The sequence below is a fragment of the Lepidochelys olivacea genome, assembly GCF_965140295.1.
Source record: "Lepidochelys olivacea isolate rLepOli2 genome assembly, chromosome: 10".
NCBI classification, from domain to species: Eukaryota; Metazoa; Chordata; order Testudines; family Cheloniidae; genus Lepidochelys; species Lepidochelys olivacea.
The window spans coordinates 32,062,282-32,082,103 of NC_140420.1; the positions used below are offsets into that span (position 1 = coordinate 32,062,282).

Consider the following 19,822-nt stretch of genomic DNA (forward strand, 5'->3'; position numbering starts at 1 on the left):
TGCCCACCCAAATGCCTGGCCCTCTCCCCCTATCTACACTTCCCGACTCCTGACTGTCCCCCCTCAGAACCTCCAACCCATCCAACCACCACCTGCTCCTTGTCCCTTGACTGCCCCCTTCTGGGATCCCCTGCCCCAAACCGCCCCCGCTGGGATCCCACCCCCTATCCAACCTCCCGCTCCCTGTCCCCTGATTGCCCCAACCTATCCACACCCCTGCCCCCTGACAGGCCCCCCGGGACTCCCACGCCTGTCCAACCCCCACTGTTCCCTGACCGCCCCAGAACCTCCGCCACATCCAACCGCTCCTTGTCCCCTAACTGCCCCCGTCCCCTGACTGCCCCCTGTGTCCCCCTACCCAACCTGCCACTGCTGTGCGTGCCGCTGCCACCCCCTCACCATGCCGCTCAGAGTGGCAGGAGCTTGCAGCCCCACTGCCCGCATGGTGGCATGGCTGCAGGGGAGGGGGAACAGTAGGCGAGGGGCTGGGGGCGAGCCTCCTGGGCCAGGAGCTCAGGGGCCAGGCAGGATGGTCCCACGGGCCGTAGTTTGCCCACCTCTGGTTTAATGCCAGTGTTTTAATAAAAGTGGTATAAATTGTTGCACAGAAACTTGCCTGTTTAGACATACCCTGAGAAACTGTCAGAGAGTGGGGTGTCAGTTAAGGAGGGTTTGGAACAAGTTGGTAAATTAAACAGTAATAAGTCACTAGCACTAGATGATCTGGAAAAGGGGGGAAACAGTGAGGTGGCAAAGTTTGCAGATAATACAGATTTACTCGAGATAGGTCTAAAGCAGACTGCGAAGTGTTACGAAGGGATCTCACTAAACTTGGTGCCTGGCAACACAATGGCAGATTAAATTCAGTGTTGATAAGTGCAAAGTAATGCACATTGGAAAACATAATCCCAACTATACATATATAATGATGGAGTCTAAATTATCTGTTACTGCTCAAGAAAGAGATCTTGGAGTCATTGTGGATAGTTTTCTGAAAACATCGGATCAATGTGTAGCAGCAGTCAAAAAAGCAAACAGAATGTTAGGAACCATTAGGAAAGGGACAGATAAAACAGAAATATCATAATGCCATTATATAAATCCATGGTATGCCCACACCTTGAATACTGTGTGTAGTTCTCGTCTCCCTATCTCGAAAAAGATATAGTAGAATTGGAAAATGTTCAAATAAGGGTAGCAGAAATGATTAGGGGCATGGAATAGCTTCCATGTGAGCAGAGATTAAAAAGCCTTAGATGGTTCAGCTTGGAAAAGAAACGTCTAAGTGGGGATATGATATAGGTCTATAATATCTTTGAATGGTGTGGAGAGAGTGAATAGGGAAGTGTTATTTATCCCGCCACATAACACAAGAACCAGGGGTCACCCAATAAAATTAATAGGCAGCAGGCTTAAAACAAATATAAGTCAATACTTCTTCACACAATGGACAGTCAACCTATGGAACTCATTGCCAGGGGATGTTGTGAAGGGCAGAAGTATAGCAGGGTTAAAAAAAGAATTAAATAAGTTCATGGAGGATAGGTCCATCAATGGCTATTAGCCAAGATGGTCAGGGCAAGAACCCCGTGCTCTGGGTGTCCCTAAACTTCTGACTGCCAGAAGCTGGCAATGGATGACCAAAGATGGATCACTCGATAACTTGCTCTATTCTGTTCATTCCTTCTGAAGCATCTGGCACCGGCCACTGTCAGGGTCCTGGGCTAGCTGGACTATTAATCTGACCCGATACGGCAGTTTTACCTCTGTATTTGGCACTGGTGTGACCGCTGCTGGAATACTGTGTCCAGTTCTGGTGACCACAGTTCAAGAAGGATGTTGATAAACTGGAGAGGGTTCAGAGGAGAGCCATGAGAATGGTTAAAGGATCAGAAAATATGCCTTACAGTGATAAACTCAAGAAGCTCTATCTACTTAGCTTAACAAAGAGAAAGTTAAGGGGTGATTTGATCACAGTTTATAAGTATCTGTATGGGGAACAAACGTTTAATAAGGGACTCTACATGATTCAATGGCTAGAAGTTGAAGCTAGACAAATTCAGAAAAGGGCAACAAAAATTATTAGGGGTATGGAACGGCTTCCATATGAGGAGAAATTATGAAGTCTGGGACTTTTCAGCTTGGAAAAGAAACGACTAAGGGAGGGATATGTTAGAGTCTATAAAATCATGATTGGTGGGGAGAAAGTAAATAAGGAAGTGCTATTTACTCCTTCTCATAACATGCAAATGCAGAGCTTGTGGGAGGGATCATTGAACTCCCATCAGCAACGCTGGGAGCAGGACTGGCTGTTGCAGATCATGATAGATACTCCTGGGGGAATTCTGTGTCACTGCACTTGCACAGAATTCATGTACCCCGCAGATTTCTTTGCTTCCCCTCAGAAAAAAATTACTTCTGGTGAGGAAGCAAAGGGAAGCTGCAAGAGTGGTCATGTGCCCCTCCCCAGCAGCATAGGCAGGTTGGTTTGGGTACCCGGAGCAGCCGATAGAGACGTAAATCACCACTGGGAGGGGGATGCGTGTGTGTGTGTGAGAGAGAGACACACATTGTCCCTCTTGCTCGCTATTGCAGCACGCTCAGCATGGAGGGACCGGGCTTTGGGGTGTTTCTGAGGAGGTAAGCATGGAGGCAGGCTCTGTCCCCTCAAGCAGAGCAGAATGTAGCAGCCTGCCTCCTTAGTGGTTTATTCCCACTGTCTTTGTGAATTCCCCCAGAAGTATAAAATAGGTGTAAAAATTTTAAGGCTTTTTTACATTGCCAGAGTGGTGTAAAAGACAGTATGGCCTTATAAGTGCTTATGGTGCTTTAGTGTTTAGAACTGGTCTAAATTTTTGGACTGAGAAAATTTCCTGTCAAAATGTGCTCCAGGAACTGTTTGCTACTGACCTTTCTGGAGATGGTCAGTAGCCAATATAAATTGTGAGTTTGATTCCCCTTCCCTCATTTGCTCTTCAGTTGCCTATGATGTAACATGGAGCATATGGCTGCATATATTTGTTGACTCGAAATAAAGGGTAAAACCTAGCTATATTACTATTAGGCAAGGGGGTTTGCTCCCCACTCCTGTTCTCTATCCATTATATTGTAGTTTAAATAAATTACCAAAATAATTTAAACCAGAGTGATTATATCACATTATTTTGACAAATAAAATATACAGAATTTTGCAGAATTTAAAAATATTGTGCACAGAATTTTTAATTTTTTTGGTGCAGAATTTTTAGTTTGGCGCAGAATTCCCCCAGGAGTAGATAGAGATGCATTGGCTGAGCTGTGGGTGCAGGGATGGGAATGCAGAATTGTCTTGCACTAATGGGGCTGAGTTGGGAAGCTTGTACAGCTCCAACATGAGCTGCATCTGCTTTTGCCTGCCCTCTGTTTGTACGCACAATGTTCACTGAACTGCTTTTCTTGTGTTGTTAGTTGTGTTTTCCAGACAATGGGGGTGGGGAGGAGAGGTACGTAGACTTTTAGATCTGGTCTACGCTGCAGAGTTAGGTCAACACCGGGCAGCTTACAGGGACCTAGTTATGGAAGTGTCTACTCTTCAGTTTTGCTCCCGCCGACGTAACGGCCCCGCTGCGCTGACTTAATAACTCCACGTCCATGAGTGACAGAGAGTCAAAGTTGATGGAGGTAAGTTGATGCAGTGTCAGTGTAGACCAGCGGTCCCCAAACTTTTGAAGGTTGCACTCCTCCCTTCCCCTATTGTCCATGCCCTGTTGGGGCCGGGAATGGGGCCATGGCTCGAGTGGGAGGAATGTGGATAAGGTAAAGGGACAGAGGCTGAGGCCGCAGCTGGAGGCGGGTCTGGGTCCGGGTTCAGGAGTGGGGCTGCGGCCAGGGGCTGAGGCTGGGGGTGGGATCGGAGCCACAGCCAGGCTGCGGTGGGGACCAGCAGCTGAGCCTCTGGCCAGACGCCGCTCCACTCCAGGCCCTACCCCCAGCCTCGTCCCCAGGTCGGGAACATAGCCACAGCCAGTGGTTGAGACTGGGGGTGGGGCCAGAGCAGAACTGGGGGCTGGGGAAGGGCTGGGTAGTGCTCCCTCCCCTTTCCCCCCACCCTGTGGGGGCTGGTCCAGGCCCCACTGTAACCCCTGGATGTTCCTCCATGCCTCCCTAGGGGGGTGTGCCCCACAGTTTGAGGACCTCTGGTGTAGATGCTGCGTTGCTTATGTCAACTCATGCTGGCTTTCAGGGGCCATCCCACACTGCCCCACGCTGACAGTACAATTGATACTAGTGCTCCTGGTGAGGATGCGCACTGCTGACACCAGGAACGAAGTGTAGACACGCTCAGGCAATGTGATTACTACGGCGGCTGCATGCCGTCATAAGTTAGGTAGACTTAATTTTGTAGCATAAACATGGACTTATCCTTTCTTGGGGCCTGGCAAAGTGCCTTGGGTATGGTCCCTTGCAGCTTGCTCTCTCAGAGGCAGGGAGTGGTGCTGGTTGCTGAGTTTCCCCATGCCCTTGGACCCAGCTCTAACTGCACTCTGCTGTTCTCCCCCTGAAATGCACGCAGCTCCCTCCTGCACTCCATACTGAATGCAGCCCTAGTGCCCCACTTATTTCTGACATTGATTTGCCACTTAGCTCCCTCTTCCCAAGCACCCTGTGGGTAAAGCCCTCCTGCCCACATTGCTAGCATATGGTGATGCCATTCTATAGCAAATGGTGCGGCTGTCACTGGAATCCCGTGGGCAGGACTGGCCACCCAATCTGAAAAAGGAAACTGCAGAATTAGAGGTTCAGAGAAGAGCAGCGTGAATGATTGAGGCTGGGAAGAGAGATTGAAATGACTGAGATTGTTCCCTTAGAGAGGAGAGGGATAAGAGGTGCTGTAAGTCAGTCAAATAATTGTCTAGAGGTGATAGATTGGGAGTGTCTGTTCTTTCTGTTTGCTAACACTAGAACAAGGGGACAGTCAATGACTTTAAAAGGGAACAAATTCAACACTGATAAAGGAAATGCCCTTTTATACAGCAGGTAATCACCACAGGGTTTTGTTGAGGCCCAGAACTTAGCAAGATTCAGAGAGGAATTGGACACTTAATGAGTAATGAGAATATTCAGTTGTTATAGTTTTGGAAGGACTATAAATCCTCCCACATTAGGGCTCAAGCCATCTTCTAAGGGAAGCATGTTATCCCACAGTGGGACTGCAGGGTTCTTGCACCTTCCTTTGAAGTATCTGGTGCTGGCCATTGTCTGAGACCAGATACTGAACTAGGTGGATCTTGGGTCTGATTCAGCCTGGCAATTCCTATGTCCCTTTGCTGCTGCAGCCCAACTTCCTGCCTGTGGCTGCTTGAATTTAATCAGTCACTGGTGTCTGGACCCACCTTCTCTTGGTGCTGGGGTCACATGCTGGTTGTTCTCTTGATCTGATCTCTGTCCTGCGCTGGCTGAAAAGTCACCCCCATGTTGGTTTGCACACTGAGTACACTGGTGGCTGGAAGGGAAGGTGATTCCTAAGTTCAGACCCCTTGAGCACATTCTGCTGCTTTAATTATTTTCCAGGCCAATGAAATGTTCCCACTTTCTTTTCCTCGGGAGGATTTGCCGGCAGGTCAAGAGTGGGAGGGGGCAAGGCAACATCTGGAGTCCAGCCTGCAGCTCTCCTTGGGACCAGGCTGCTGCCTCCTTTTTGCTCCCTAGTTGATCCAGTCCAGCCTCGCTGTTGCTGTACGTGCTTGTGCTATTGGAGGGTGGGCATGGCATTTTATGTGCATCCTTCCCTGCTTTATCTTGCAGCCACTTCCGTTACGGAGCCCCTCCTGTCATTAACCCACTGGGCACCCAGTTTCCCTTGAACGCAACTGCCCGCCCATCCTACAACCTGACCATGACTCTGAGCATCACCCTGCAGAACAGCACCTTTGTGAACATCACCACCCCAGCTGCCGGAGACTGGTTCATCGCTGCTCACCTGCCTCAGGCTGCAGGCAAGATCGAAGTGAAGGTAAGGGCTACAAGGGGCATGAGTGCAGAATCCTTTCACCAGTACAAAGTCCCCAGCAAGGGAAGACCTTGCCTCTAGTGAGGAATGGAGATAACCATTCACCATGGCTGTGCGGTTGGGCATGGAATGGCGTTCCAGCCACAGGAGAGTCACTCTGCCAACCCTGGGTTCCCAGAGTTTGCAGCTGAGATGTGGGAGAGGGGCTGCATAGGGATGGAACTCTCTGAGCTGTCCATGCATGCTTAGCCCATGTCTATGTTCCCGTGGTAAGTGGGAGCCCAGTTGGCATCCAGCCAGGCTGTGAGATGGTGCCCCCTCCTCTGGGAAGCCAGACAATACAGCGAAAGGCTGTTTGGGAGCTACACCCCTCTGCTTCTGCGGGGAGGTGATTTTCTAGAAGATCTGCTCTAGGGATTATTGTGGCATAGTTTTCTGGCCTGTGTTCTACAGGAGGTCAGACTAGTCAGCAGTTCTCAAACTGTGGTTCGTGACCCCATTTTAATGGGGTCGCCAGGGCTGGCTTAGACTTGGTGGGCCCCAGGGCTGAGGTCAAAGCCTGAGGGCTTCAGCCCTGGGCAGCAGGACTCAGGTTACAGGCCTCCTACCTGGGGCTGAAGCCCTTGGGCTTCTGCTTTGACCCCCCTACCTGGGGTGTTGGGGCTCAGGCTTCCCCCCCCCCCCCCGACACCTAGGGCAGCAGGGCTTGGGTGGCCTCAGGCTTCGGGCCCCCCTTCCTGGGGTTGTATAATAACTTTTGTTGTGAGAAGCGGGAGAACCCTTGGATTAGATGATCACAGTGGTCCATTCTGGCTTTGGTATCTGACTCCCCCAGGAGGGATAGACAGTTTTTGCTGGAGCCAGTCTGGCTCCAGATACCAAGGGGACATTCATTGGGGAGGGACTTGAAAAATGTAGCCAATGCCACATGATTAAGCCTATTGTCCAAAGACTGACTTGATAAATTCCACCATTCTCCTGGCTCTACCCTGAGACAGTCGGATCCAGAGACACTGCCCTAGGGAGGCATCTGGGTAGAGCCTTCCACCAGGGAGAGGTACCCTGAGGGGCTGGGGGCAGGTGGCATCAGGGCTGCTCTGTGTAACGGTAGGAGAGGCCAGGGTATCTGCAGGCCCATGTTGGCTGGTTACGGTTCTGAGCCGTTCGGGGCGTTCTTATGGCATGTGCTAGGCACAGAGGTTCCATGAGTACAGACTGGCTGCTGGAGGAATCCAGATTCCAATCCACTCTGGCATGCCTACCGGGAGCTCACTCTGCCTCCTCCTGTAGGCTCCCCATAGGGCATAATGGAATCATAGAATTATCATAGAACTGGAAGGGACCTCAAGAGGTCCTCTATTCCAGTTCCCTGCACTCAAGGCAGGACTAAGTATTATCTAGACTGTCCCTGACAGGTGTTTGTCCAACCTGCTCTTAAAAATCCCCAATGAAGAAGATTCCACAACCTCCCTCGGCAATTTATTCCAGTGCTTAATCACTCAGACAGTTAGGATGTTTTTCCTAATGTCCAACCTAAACCGCCCTTGCTGCAATTTAAGCCCATTGCTTCTTGTCCTATCCTCGGAGGTTAAGAAGAACAATTTTTCTCTCTCCTCCTTGTAACAACCTTTTATATACTTGAAAACTGTTATCATGTCCCCTCTCAGTCTTCTCTTCTCCAGACTAAACAAACCCAATTTTTTCAATCTTCCCTTATCCTCCTCACCTAATGGGCTCTGCTGCTTGATGGAGTCAGGCTGGAAGGGGGAGGCTGCCTGTGTCTGGAGAACCAGTGGCCCACACTGAGTTTGCCACCTGCTGGGAGATGCTTGCTCCTCACTGTCTCTGGACTGAGTCAGATTCTCTTGTTGAAAAGGGTGTTGGGGACTCCGTGCCTGTTGCGTTGTCTCCCCATACCATGCCACCTCCCTGGCATGGTTGCCAGCATCCCGTGATCCACTTGGCACCTCACCTCTTCCACCTTTTCACTTCCTTTCTGCCTTTTAGTCCTCTCTCGCTGAAACCCCTCACTTGCTCCCCATGTCACAGGAACTCCACTGAGGAAAGCGAAGATACTGTGTGATACGCTACCCAGTATCTGCTGCCGACACTCTTTTCTGCCCCAAAGGCTCCAGCAGGAGCCGGGTGTGTGTCGGATTGGCCTGCTGGGTGGGCGTGCTGCTCTGACACAGGCTGGGCCTGTGGGGCAGCATGTGGCTCTGGGGCTGCGTCCCCTGGAATGAGAACGGGTCGAATGTGGGGCAATTCCAGGAGCAGTAATCCTTGGTATTCGTTAGAGCCAAGGATCCCTGCTTACCTGGGTCAGCCTGAATGGAGTGCTCTGCTGTGTGGGACACCTGCTGCTCAGGCGAGGGACCCACATGCAGACCCCATGTGCAGTGCCGCACGGTTAGCAGGCAGAAGTACTGCAGAGAGGTGACTGGAGGCATTGGGGCATGGTTGTGGTGCGGGAGAAGTGGGTTTTCAGAGGAGAATGGGGCACGTGCTGGGGGCAGGTGGGTGTGTAGCACTGAGTAATGGAGCACAGTGAGATGCACCTTCAGACAGACCAGCTGTACTGCCACTGCTTGGGCTAGAGCAGTGGTTCTCAAACTTTTGTACTGGTGACCCCTTTCACATAGCAAGCCTCTGAGTGCGACCCCCCCCTTATAAATTAAAAATAGTTTTTTTATATATTTAACACCATTATAAATGCTGGAGGCAAAGCAGGGTTTGGGATGGAGGCTGACAGCTTGTGACCCCCCACGTGGGAATCTTGCCACCCCCTGAGGGGTCCCAACCCCCAGTTTGAGAACCCCTGGGCTCAGGTGTCGCTGTGCGTGCAGGCAATGGCTGGGGAAGGAGAGCACGGGTTGGGAGTCAGGAAGGACTGGCAGTGGGTGCTGGTCCCTTGCTTATAGCTGGGCTCTTCACTGGCTGATCTTTCGCCCAACAAAGCAGTTTTTGGATGGGTGTTCCCTGGTGGCTGATGCTAAGCTGCCTTCCTGCTCTCCCTGCAGGGTTTCTCCACTCCATGCGCCTATATATTCCAGCCGGACATGTTTGTGCTGAGACTTGTTGATATCCCTGTCCTGGAACCGGACACTCCCCTGCAGCAAACCATTGCCTCGCCTGCTAGACCACTGCACGTCAAGTAAGTGAGCGTGACAGTAGAGATTGCGTGGCGCTGCGGGTGGGGCTTTTATTCTCCCATAGGTGCTGGCCTAGTAGAGCCGCGCACAAATCTCACGGAGGGCCCTTGACTGCCTTGCATCTCGGAGCGAGCTAGAGCTGTGATAGTTCCCCTGGAACCAAAGGGTCTGTCGGCGGGCTGGAGGTGGGGGTTTGTACTAAATGGGGCCCCACTCCCTCAAGGAGGGGAAAGACAAACTCCTTCCTGGTGTTTTTAGAGAGACAGTTACACATTACAATGCACTATCCTGGACAGGATTGTAGCAATACAAACCAGAGTGACCTTGTGCTGGGCTCCAAAGCCCCTCTTGACTCACCCTGGGAGGGTTTCACTTTTTAGGGCTACGGACCTTCTCCGCCCTTAGTGCCCCAGGGTGGCTTGTGTTCAGGCAGGCGTTGAGGTGTTGATGGCTCCCATTCCTGCAGGGTCTTCATCCCCGAGTACACTGCCACAATGCAGTTCACACTGCGGAGCTGTGTGGTGAACAGCACAAAGGCATGTGCCATACGGGTCGTGCTGGGCTCCATCATGCTGCCGCAGTCCTTCCAGAAAACCCTCCGCTGCAAAGAGACAGTGGATTGCAGCCTGGTCCTCCATTCGCCCCCGTGGGAGAAGTGGCTGCAGATCATGGCAGAGAATCTGGGCACCGACAACGCCAGCGTCTCCTTTGAGATGATTGCCTCCTTCACAGGTGTGCTCTTGGATGCTGCCAGCCATGTGGGGAAAGGCCAGTGTGCACATCAGTCTGCCCTGTCTCCACTGCGCTTTCACCAGTACAGGCTGGCTTGCTCCTGTGCCCTTCCTAGGGGGGTAAATTGGGATGTGGGGGAGGAAACAGAGGTGGGACAAGCCCCATGTCTTGAGGGGGCAGCCTATACCGTGTGACTGGACGTAGTCGTGTGGGTCGCTGTCCCCCATATCCCTGCTGCCTGGCAATGGCTAGGCCAGTCAAGCTTTCCAGGAGGCTGGGATCCAGTTGTGCCTTGTGTGTGCTGCTGCTTGTTAAATGATGGACCACTGGCTGCAAGGCCTCTCTGCTGCCTGCTTACAGATGATTCTGTTGGGCGGAGCAGGCCTGTGTTGGGAATTCAAAAGAGCCCAGGGTTTCTGAGCCACAGACTTCTTAAAAGGCCATTGGGGCAGCAGAGGCTAGCTCAGGGCACTGCAGTGAGAGAGGCAGCCTCTCCCATCCAGTACTGAGGCAATAACCATCTGCTGGCTGTTTGGAGGCTCTGCAGTGAGCCTGGTCTCTGAGCGATGTGGGGCAGGCCAGTGGCGTATTGGGTGCCCAAGACTCGTTTGGCTCTCAGAGCTGGGTTTCACTTTGGGGAGTTTATCTGATCCTTGGAAAATTCTTAACAAATTAGCTTTTAGAAACTTTCTTCTCCCAACCAATAAGAGGGCTCTGGGGGCTCTGCCTTCTGGTGGGCTCTTGAGGCAAAAGAGCATAACCGTGGGTGCTCGTAGGGAAGCAGTGTCTCTAGCTGCTGCAGAAAACAGCGCTTGTGGGGTGGGGGTCAGGGAAGGAGCTGAGCTCAGTAATGGGGCACTTTGGCCCCTGTGAGTACCTGGTTTCAGAGTAGCAGCCGTGTTAGTCTGTATTTGCAAAAAGAAAAGGAGTACTTGTGGCACCTTAGAGACTAACAAATTTATTTGAGCATAAGCTTTAGTGAGCTACAGCTCACTTCATCAGATGCATTCAGTGGAAAAACCTGTTTTTTTTGTTTTTTTTTGTGAGTACCTGTTTGTGGTGACCTACTGCCAAAGCAAGTGGAGCACTGAGTGTCACAGTTCAGATTGTGCCCCCGCACTTCACGGTTTATTCCTGGTTCTGTAACTGGGCTCAAGGCAGATTTAACTCCCATCCCTCACCCCCGCCCAGTGCAGCAGCATAACCAGGCCCAGGGGAAGCTCTCGTACTTTATGTACATGGAGCAGTTATGAGACGACCAGAGCTAGTGCCCCATTCTCGTGTGGCAGCAGTTAGTGTGGGTGCCCCATGCCCCCTGTACCCAGGTGATGTTAGCAGACAATGAGAGGTGTCAGCGACTCCCTACCCTAGGTGCCTTGCCTGTGCATGGACACTGCCAGGGCTTGTGTGTCTAAAACTGTTGTAATAGTGACCAGGTCCTGTCCCTGTCACTCAAATAACTGGAATTGCTCCCTGGCCATGTGAAGAGGGGGAGTCTAGGCATCCCACCCACTTAGTGTGTGCACCCCTACAAATCTCAGCCACCTAGAGGGGTGAGGCCTGGTTTCCAGCCCTGGCCTCAGGATCAAACTGTTTTGCTTTGCAGTCCTATGAACTGAAGGCTTTGCATCCCCCTAAGCAAAGTCCTCCAGTTCCAATGAGCGGTGTGCCCCTGCTGGTCTTGGCCACGCTAACCTTTCCTCATTGCTCTGCAGCTTGCAAGCCAGGGAGCACCAATTCATTCCTTAACTTCTACAACAGCCTGAATCAGAGCCAGAGCACTCCAGCCCTGGGCGGGGGTCCCAATGCCAGCACCCCGGGAATGTTGGGGAACACCACTCTACCCGCAGTGGGTGCTGCAAACAATGCATCCGACCCAGGGACCTTCTGCCTCCAGAATCAGCCCGTCATCCGTGAGGACCTGGATGTTGCCTCTGTGAGGTTCAGAGTCATAAATGGGCCCAGCATTCCTGTCCACTCTGAATTCCCCACGCTTCTCCTCTTCAACTTGAATACTGGCATGGACAGTGGAGGCACCCTGGTGGTGAACCTGCTGCTGAACGAGGTACAGTGTGCTCCCATGTAAGCTGTTGCCTTTATGTTGGCATCTTCTCTCTCTAATTGCCCTGCCATGCATGCACATACACTGGTCGTGAGCCGCCGGGGGAGTATAGGTGCTATCAGAGCTGCAGGGGCAGGCCTGCGGAGGCCGGGAGTTGGTGGGGAGCTAGAGAGCAGCGGGAGAACCTCCCTATGCATTGCTTTTCATCTTTCAGTTTCTCAAAGAATTTTACAGATCTGCCCTTCTGTATCTAGCATGTCCTGCCAGCTGGCTCTGGATCTGTGGGGGAGAAAAGTGCCCTGACTGGGGGGCCAGGAACTGTTATTTAGTCAGTGTCTCTTAGTCGCAGCAGAGCAGAAAAGCCCAGCCTGTGGGGAGGCAGTGGGAAAGAACCTGAGCTTTCACAACTGCCCTAGCCCAGCCATCACTGAAAACCCCAGGTTGCAGAGCCTCCCAAACAGCTGAGAGAAGCAGGGGGCTGCTCACATTAGCAAGGGAGGAAGGATGATCCAGTAGTTAAGACATTGGCCTGGGACTTGAGACATTTTGGTTCAAGTCCCTGCTCTGCTAGGACCTTGGGAAGTCACAGCCTCTCTGTTGGGTGATGGGAACTAAAATGTATTTCTCCATGCCTGTGACCTGGCAAAACAATATGCTAGAGTGAACAGCCTGTGTTGGGAGGTCAGATCCACCCCCTGTTCCCCTCCTGGGGAGCTTCACCCTGATATGTTGATGAATGACTTGGGCAGCGACTTGTGAGCCTTCAATGAGCATGTAATACATGCACTGCAGTGCATGCTGTATAACCAGCAGCACCTGACTAGAAACCTTCCTAATGCTCCCAGCAGGGTAGTTTCACCTCTTGCTCTGGTGCACTGGGGGTGAGAGCAGTCTCTGGGAACCATGACTGGTTGGCATGTGGCAGTTCTCCAAAAAGGACCATATTTTTGGAGTTTAATGTACCCACCCTCTGTACACAGACATAATTTATTATTCAGTACATTTAGATGAGGTAAGATGGGGCGCTGTCAGGTGGTTCTGTAGCCTGTAGATGAGGTGAAGCAGTGGTACCCAAAATGCGTGTAATGTTTGCAGTTCCAGAAACACCGCAACATGACTGACTACAGCTTTTACTGTTAATTACAGCACCGTAATGTGGTGTTTATTGGTCAAAGCTACCAAATGACAGTACATTAAAAGATTTTTATTGGTGTTGCATGGCCAATTTTTTTTCCCCCAGAAATGATGAAGCTGTTTAGCATGTGGAAAAAAGAGAAAATATCAGTATTTTCCAACATGCTGACATGAAATGTTTTCACATTGCATATTCTTAATTATTAGAGTATATCACAAGTGATTATAATAGTTTTCTATATTTTCAGCTGAAATTTGCTGACCGGATCAGTGTCTCGCTGAAGGTTGTGTATCAGTAGCAGTAGATTGCATGCCCATAGTTTATATTGCATAGTGGGTAGATATAAATATACATGAATTCCTAAAGTAATGCTTCTCCATTTGTAAGCTTTTGTGCATACAATATAACACTTAGTCTGCCTGGTAGAAGGTTTTAATTTGTAATTGCCCACGGATGCAGTACTAGCTGTTGTTCTAGCTATTGGAGAAACTAGCTTTTTAATTCAGCGGCGCTTATGCACAGGTCAGTATTCGTGTTAGAGATGACAATACACAGCTTCATACTCTGCTTCAATCAAAGTGCTCACGGAACAAAAATGGCAATTTTGATTTAATTTAGCACAAGTTTGTGTACTTGTACAAAATGACAAGTAGTAGTAGTGGGGATGGGAATGCAAACAATATGCTTTTGGAATTTTACCTCTACAGGGAAGTTAAGTGTATAAAGACACTGAGGATACAAGCCCCTTAAAGTTTACATTAAAGAGAAAAAGGCTCTCCGCAAACTTTGAAAAATGTTTTGTGTTTCAAGAAAATCAAAAGAATGCAAAACTGTCAAAAGCCACCAGTGCCAAACACAATTCTGTGACGCTGGCAGCTGACTCCAGGAGAGAGTAATTGTGTTGGCGGCCTCTGCATGAGTTTTCTAGTGTAGAGGATTTGCTGCCAATACTCTATCACAGGGGTTGCTTTCAGAAATGGAGACACGAGTCAATTTTGGCACACCAACGGAGTTGTATTGAACCCAGGAAAGAAAATAGACACTGAAGCTGATGATAAAGCGTCATGTTCATCTGCATCTATAACCATCGGAGCAAGCCCATCTTCCAGCGACAGGTCCGGTTGCATTGTTTGCTTGAGAACACCACACGAAAAAGATAAGAAACTTCATAAAATGGAAGCATACAAGAGAGCAACCATTCTAAGGGAGGCAGCACTTCAAAGCAGAGATGGTGACATGTTGCAAAAAATATCTGTGGAAGACTTGATTGCTAAGGATGCAGTTTGTCACTAAATATGCCTTTCTTCTTACTTGAGTAAAGTGAATCTTAAAGCAAAACTATCCAGTTACACTGCAACAATACAGTCACCTTATTTTATCAGCTGATTGAAGAGATGTACATAATATTGTCTAACAAGAAGTCTCTCTTCCTGTCCAAGCTGCTACAAAGATATAGAACCCTACTTTCCTCGGATGTCGAAACTGTAAACTGTTCCAGTAGCAAATTACAGGCAAGATTAGAAAAAACATGATGGTTCTGCACTTCATTTCATGCACAGCATGGACAAGGCAAGTCTACCATTGTTCTGTGCACCGCAGTAACATTAGCTGATGCTATCCAAGCTGCTAGTAATCTGAAACAGGAAATTAAGTCATCCAAATATTTTATGGATGTTCTTCTGGTGAATGAGCCTGATCAACAGCTTTCCAGTGAACAAGTGATTTTGTATAATGCTGCTTCAATCTTTCGGTCTGAAATAGCCAAAGTGAAAGCCTGGGAATGTGATCCAAAGCCAGGTGATTGTAGTTCAGAGGTCAGCTACTTTTTTGCTCCAGTTGGTGCAGGAGTTTCTCCTTTGGCTGATTGATAGACGAAGAGGTGGTTCCATTTTGGCCTGGTTTCAACCGCAAGCTTGCAACAAAGAAGAGCACCTACACAGTAGTTTCATATATACCTATTGTGGAGGCCAAACCAGCTGACATGGCCACAGTCTATCCTACAATGCTGAAATGTAAGGAAATGACAGCAGTATGCCATTCAGACCATGTATCAGCAGCTGAATGCTGTTGCTCAGCAAGTGAAATGGACTCTCCCAAATGAACTTGATATCACTGTGATTTTTCTGAGTGCTTTTCACACCCCATGCTGCTTTAGTGCATGTACTGGGAAATTTTGGGGAAACACAGCATTGCGAGACCACCTTGTTGATTCCGATGTATATGCAGCTTGTACTGCAGCTCAAATGCTTGCTGGTAAGCAATTCAGTCATGCTTTATGTGGCTTGCTTCTAGTATTTGAGGTCCTGAGTGCCCTGGAACTTTATTAATTTGTTCAGTGGTGTGAGCAAGGAGGAGGTAGTCCTATAGTTCCAGCATTTGTCTGGCAAATGTTGGCTGATGCTCAGAAGGTGTTTGAGTCTGAATATACTGAGTCCCCACAACATGCTGTTAAAGAGATGATGCTGTGACTCAGCACATGCTACCACTACTGGAGGGATATCCGATAAGGGAATATGCCAAGCTGCCTGCACTCAAATTCTGGGATCATTTTCTCCAGGTTATGCAGATACTACTTCTGAATGTCCATGCAGAGTGAGAGGATGATTGGAAATGTCGCCTACGCTCACACACAGTGTGCCATGCTACCATGTTTCTTTACTTCAGGCAGGCCCTGAAGAAGTACACAGTGCCTTTTGAATCTGGGGCATTTGCTGTGTGTCAGACTCCTGGTTCTTTCAGTGGAATTTGGAGGAGTTGTCATCTTCTTTTGTGTGGCTGGTGTAGAGCAGCAACTACAATTTCACCTGAAGTTGACTGAGCCAAATGGCTACATCAGGAGTAGCAGAACTTATTGCAATAATGCCTCCTTCTTATTTATAAATTGGGCAGTAGTTAGTGATATTTTTGATGGTCTGTCTTGGGGGACCACACTCCCATGCTGGGGAGTCCTTGATTTTCCATTTGTGCATTAGATGTCCACATCTATCTTGATTGGTTTGGATTCGGTTCAGCGTTGACCAAGATGACGACGGAAGGTCAAACCCAGGAACCTTCTGTGTGGGATTCAGCACAAGGTGCTTATTTTTAAAGTCTTGTTTAGCCCAATCTGCTTTACAAGCCTCCTTCTGTCCGTAGCCTGATTGCATGAGACTAAATGAATGTTCCCAGAAAGACTTGCAGGACTTAAAACATTGCAATGGGGTGTTGTCAAAGTCTTGGATAGGAAGATGTCTGTTTTCTTGGATTCGCTGAGCTTTGCGGAATGTCGCAGCAATTCAGCATATCGGTGGGGGAGCAATGTTAGAACAGATAGCCATGGGGTTGGAGCTGACTTAAGGGTTCCCATGATGCACCGCATCACTGTATTCAGCTGGGTATCCACAAGTCACCTGTGGCTGTATCTGCTCCATACCAGTGCACAATATTCAACTACTAAATATACAAGTGCTATTGCAGATGCATCCCAGGTTGTACTTGCTAGTTTCTGGATTATGCTGGCTCTTGTTTTTACCTTTTGCAGTTACCTTCTCAAGATGATCATGGAAGGTGAGGGTGTGGTCGAGTTTCACTCCAAGATATGTTGGAGTGTAATCATGTTGCACATTTTTACCACAGAAAGCTACTTTCAGTGTGTTTTTGGCATTTCTATTATCAAGATGAAATGCGCTTACTATTGTTTTCCCAGGGTTTGGTATGAGCCTCTATTTCCAGGAGTACTGTTCCACAGTTTGGAGGTCCTCAGTTACTGCTTTCTCAGTGTCATGGAGGTTTGATACTTGGATTGTTATCGCAAGATCATATGCATATCCAAATTTTGGAGGCATGTCACTTATGTAAATAGTAAAAAGGGTTGGAGCAAGTACAGAGCCTTGTGGTAGCCCGTTGTTTATGATACAGGGTGAGCTGGTCTTATTACACATGTACTCCCATAGGCATCAGTTACTCAGCATGATCCACAGAAGTGTTTGGTAGCAAGGTATAATTTTAGCAAGTTTTAGCATCAGGCCTTTAATCCATACGCAGATGAAAGGTTGACAAATATGGCGCCAGTCTTTAGGGTTTTTTTGATAGCCAGCCTCAATGTGAGTTGTGATTGGCAGAACTTGGTCACAGCAACTATGTTTTGGCTGGAAGCCTGCCTATTCGACAGGGATAATTGGCTCAGTAAAAGGGCATATTCTTTTGAGGCTGATACATTCAAGAAGTTTATAGGTCATGTATAGTAGAGAAATTGGCCTATAGCTTCCTGCTTCATCGGTGGGCTTTCCAGGCTTTGGAATGGTAATTAACATTTTCTCCCACCATGTTTCAGGGATCTGTACTATCCTTAAGGTAGCACACTACAATGTTGCTAGCCTTTGAAGTCCTTTAGGGTCGAGATGGTGGAGGAATTCTGGCGGAATACGATCAGGGCCTGCAGCCTTCCCTTTTTTCATTGATATCCTCATGTTGCAAGAGACCCATGTTAGTAATGACCAACAGGCTAAGCACTACCGTATCTATGGATACAACCTAATGACTTGCAATTATCATCTAAAATGTGGGTTGGCAATATACATCAAGGACACCATCACAGATTTTAATGGTATTCCATCAACCAAAGAGGAGATCACATTTACCACAACTATCAAAGTAGGGGAGCTCCACATTACCAATGTCTATAAAGCCCCTAGCACAAGATGGCCAAAACCAGAGTATTCCATACATCTATACAGGTGATTTTAATAGTCACCACACTAAGTGGGGCTATAAAACAAATGAAACCCATGGCAAAGATCTCATGGACTGGATGTCTGCATAAAGACTTACAATTCATTTACGTGCTAAAACGATGATCAATATTCCATTCAAGCCACTGGCAACATGGGTACAATCCAGACCTAACAGTTGTGTCTAAAGACCAAGGGTGGTAACACTCTCATTGCATCATGTGAAGTACTATTGGCATTTCTGAACAGCCAACATAGGCCTATAGTGATCTATGTAGGCACCGACATTCCTGTGTTTCTTCCAAACCAGGCAATACGATGGAATTTTGCTAAAGCTGATTGGGATGCCTACAAACAGACTATTGAGAAAATTGTTGCAAGGATTCTGGTTTGTTGTGATGCTTTTGAGTCACAAAGAAATCAAATTTTATGTCTTGAAATGATACATAGTCGTTAAACTAACAGAAACAAACGAAAAATTTCAAAGTGGTCGTGTTAACTTGATGATGGTGTCATCTCTGTGGTAACAGCACCGCATGACAGATCCCCACCCTACCTCCTCTTAAAGCAGACATAATAAGCTTTCAAATGATGTATGATATGCATGTGTGTAGAGCGGGAATATTAAGTCAGCAAAATCATTGGTGTCTGCCATTCGCCTCTAGGTCTCTTTGGTAGAGTCACTACCTGTGCCCCAGTCTGGCTTGCCCAGAGAGCAGTGAAGTGTTGCCAGATGGGTTTGTTCTACAATCTCCGATGCCAAATGCTCTGTTTAGGGGATGTGGGGAGGTGTGAAGTGATATAGGCGGGTAATGTTGTGGGGAGGGGCTGGGTAATAGCAGGGGGTGGTGGTAATGTGTGGTGCGTTGGGGTAGGGTGACTTTAGGAGGAGGGGTCAGCTTAATGTTTTTTCAGATCTTGTGTGTTTTGTTTCCACAGACATCCCTAAGCATAGGCAACGCTAGTGTGTTCGCATGCATGAGTGCTGCCTCTCCAGTGCTGACCCTCAATACCACAAAGAACTGCAGCACAGGTACGGGCATCACTGGCACCCACCTCTGGGCTCTGCTTGTATTCCTGGTGTAACATTAGGGTTCTGGCAGCATGGTCTCGTGGCTGGTGCTGGAGCCGGGCAGCACGTCAGCTCCTATTGGATAGTGATGGTCTGTTTCAGCCTGAGCCATCCTCTCCAAACCTTGGCCCCTGGTTATAAAGGGTCCCTGTGGAAGAAGCTGCCTGTGCTAGCAAGGTAAGGGGGAGATGCTGTTGCCACTGCTGCTGCCCAGCCTCCTGCTGGCGGAATGGGTGTAGTTGCTATGCTGGGGCTCTCTGGGCCTTGTTTGGTCCTGAGGAAGCTGAGGGAACTGCCGAGATCCTGCTCACACTGCGGAGCACTGAGCGGCACCGGAGTTAGCTGCGGTGGGAGCACTGGTGCAGTGAGTAGCTGGCTGCTGGTGGTGATTTAAGCCCTTACTCATCCTGCTGTGAGCAGGGTAACATCATACTATGTCATACAGCAAAGACACCCCAGCCCAGCTGCACCTGGGTTCCCAGTGCTGCAAGGACCAGTGGAGCTGAACCAGTGGGGATCTTTTGACACTGTCCCTAGTGGGGACAGGGCCTTGGAGAGTGCTGGGGTGTAGCGTCTGGGCTTTTTCCATTGCCCCTACTCCCTGGTCATGAAGGCTGGCTCCCTGGTATGCTCTGATCTCAGGAGGGCCAATCATGGAGAGATCAGGCTGCTGTGGGGAATGTAACTCCGATGCTCCACAGCTCAGGGGATTAGTCTCAGCCTGGTATTTCTATGGGTCTTGTCTCTTTCCTTTCCCCCTCCTGCCAAAGCTCCAGAGCTCCTGGGAGTTCTTAGCCACGTCATGTAACCAATGGCACAACACCCTTTTTCTCTGAAGCTTTTTTCCAGGGCTACCCTCTGAACGTGACTGCGTCCTCCACAGAAGCAACGCTGATTATTCCCTACCCAGAGACTGACAACTGGTTCCTTTCCCTGCAGCTAATCTGCCCACAGGGCCAGGGGTGAGTGTG

The 19,822-nt window shown here is 49.1% G+C and overlaps 1 protein-coding gene across 1 annotated transcript in view; it reads left to right on the forward strand.

The window, feature by feature from the left end:
• PGAP6 (post-GPI attachment to proteins 6) overlaps positions 1-19,822 on the forward strand; it is a 43,769-nt gene that overhangs the window by 14,055 nt on the left and 9,892 nt on the right. Inside the window, exons 3-8 of the mRNA XM_084642377.1 lie at positions 5,785-5,992; positions 9,010-9,143; positions 9,608-9,873; positions 11,589-11,938; positions 18,719-18,812; positions 19,690-19,813. Of these exons, the coding sequence (XP_084498503.1) occupies positions 5,785-5,992; positions 9,010-9,143; positions 9,608-9,873; positions 11,589-11,938; positions 18,719-18,812; positions 19,690-19,813 (1,176 nt within the window). The remainder of the gene's footprint in view (positions 1-5,784; positions 5,993-9,009; positions 9,144-9,607; positions 9,874-11,588; positions 11,939-18,718; positions 18,813-19,689; positions 19,814-19,822) is intronic.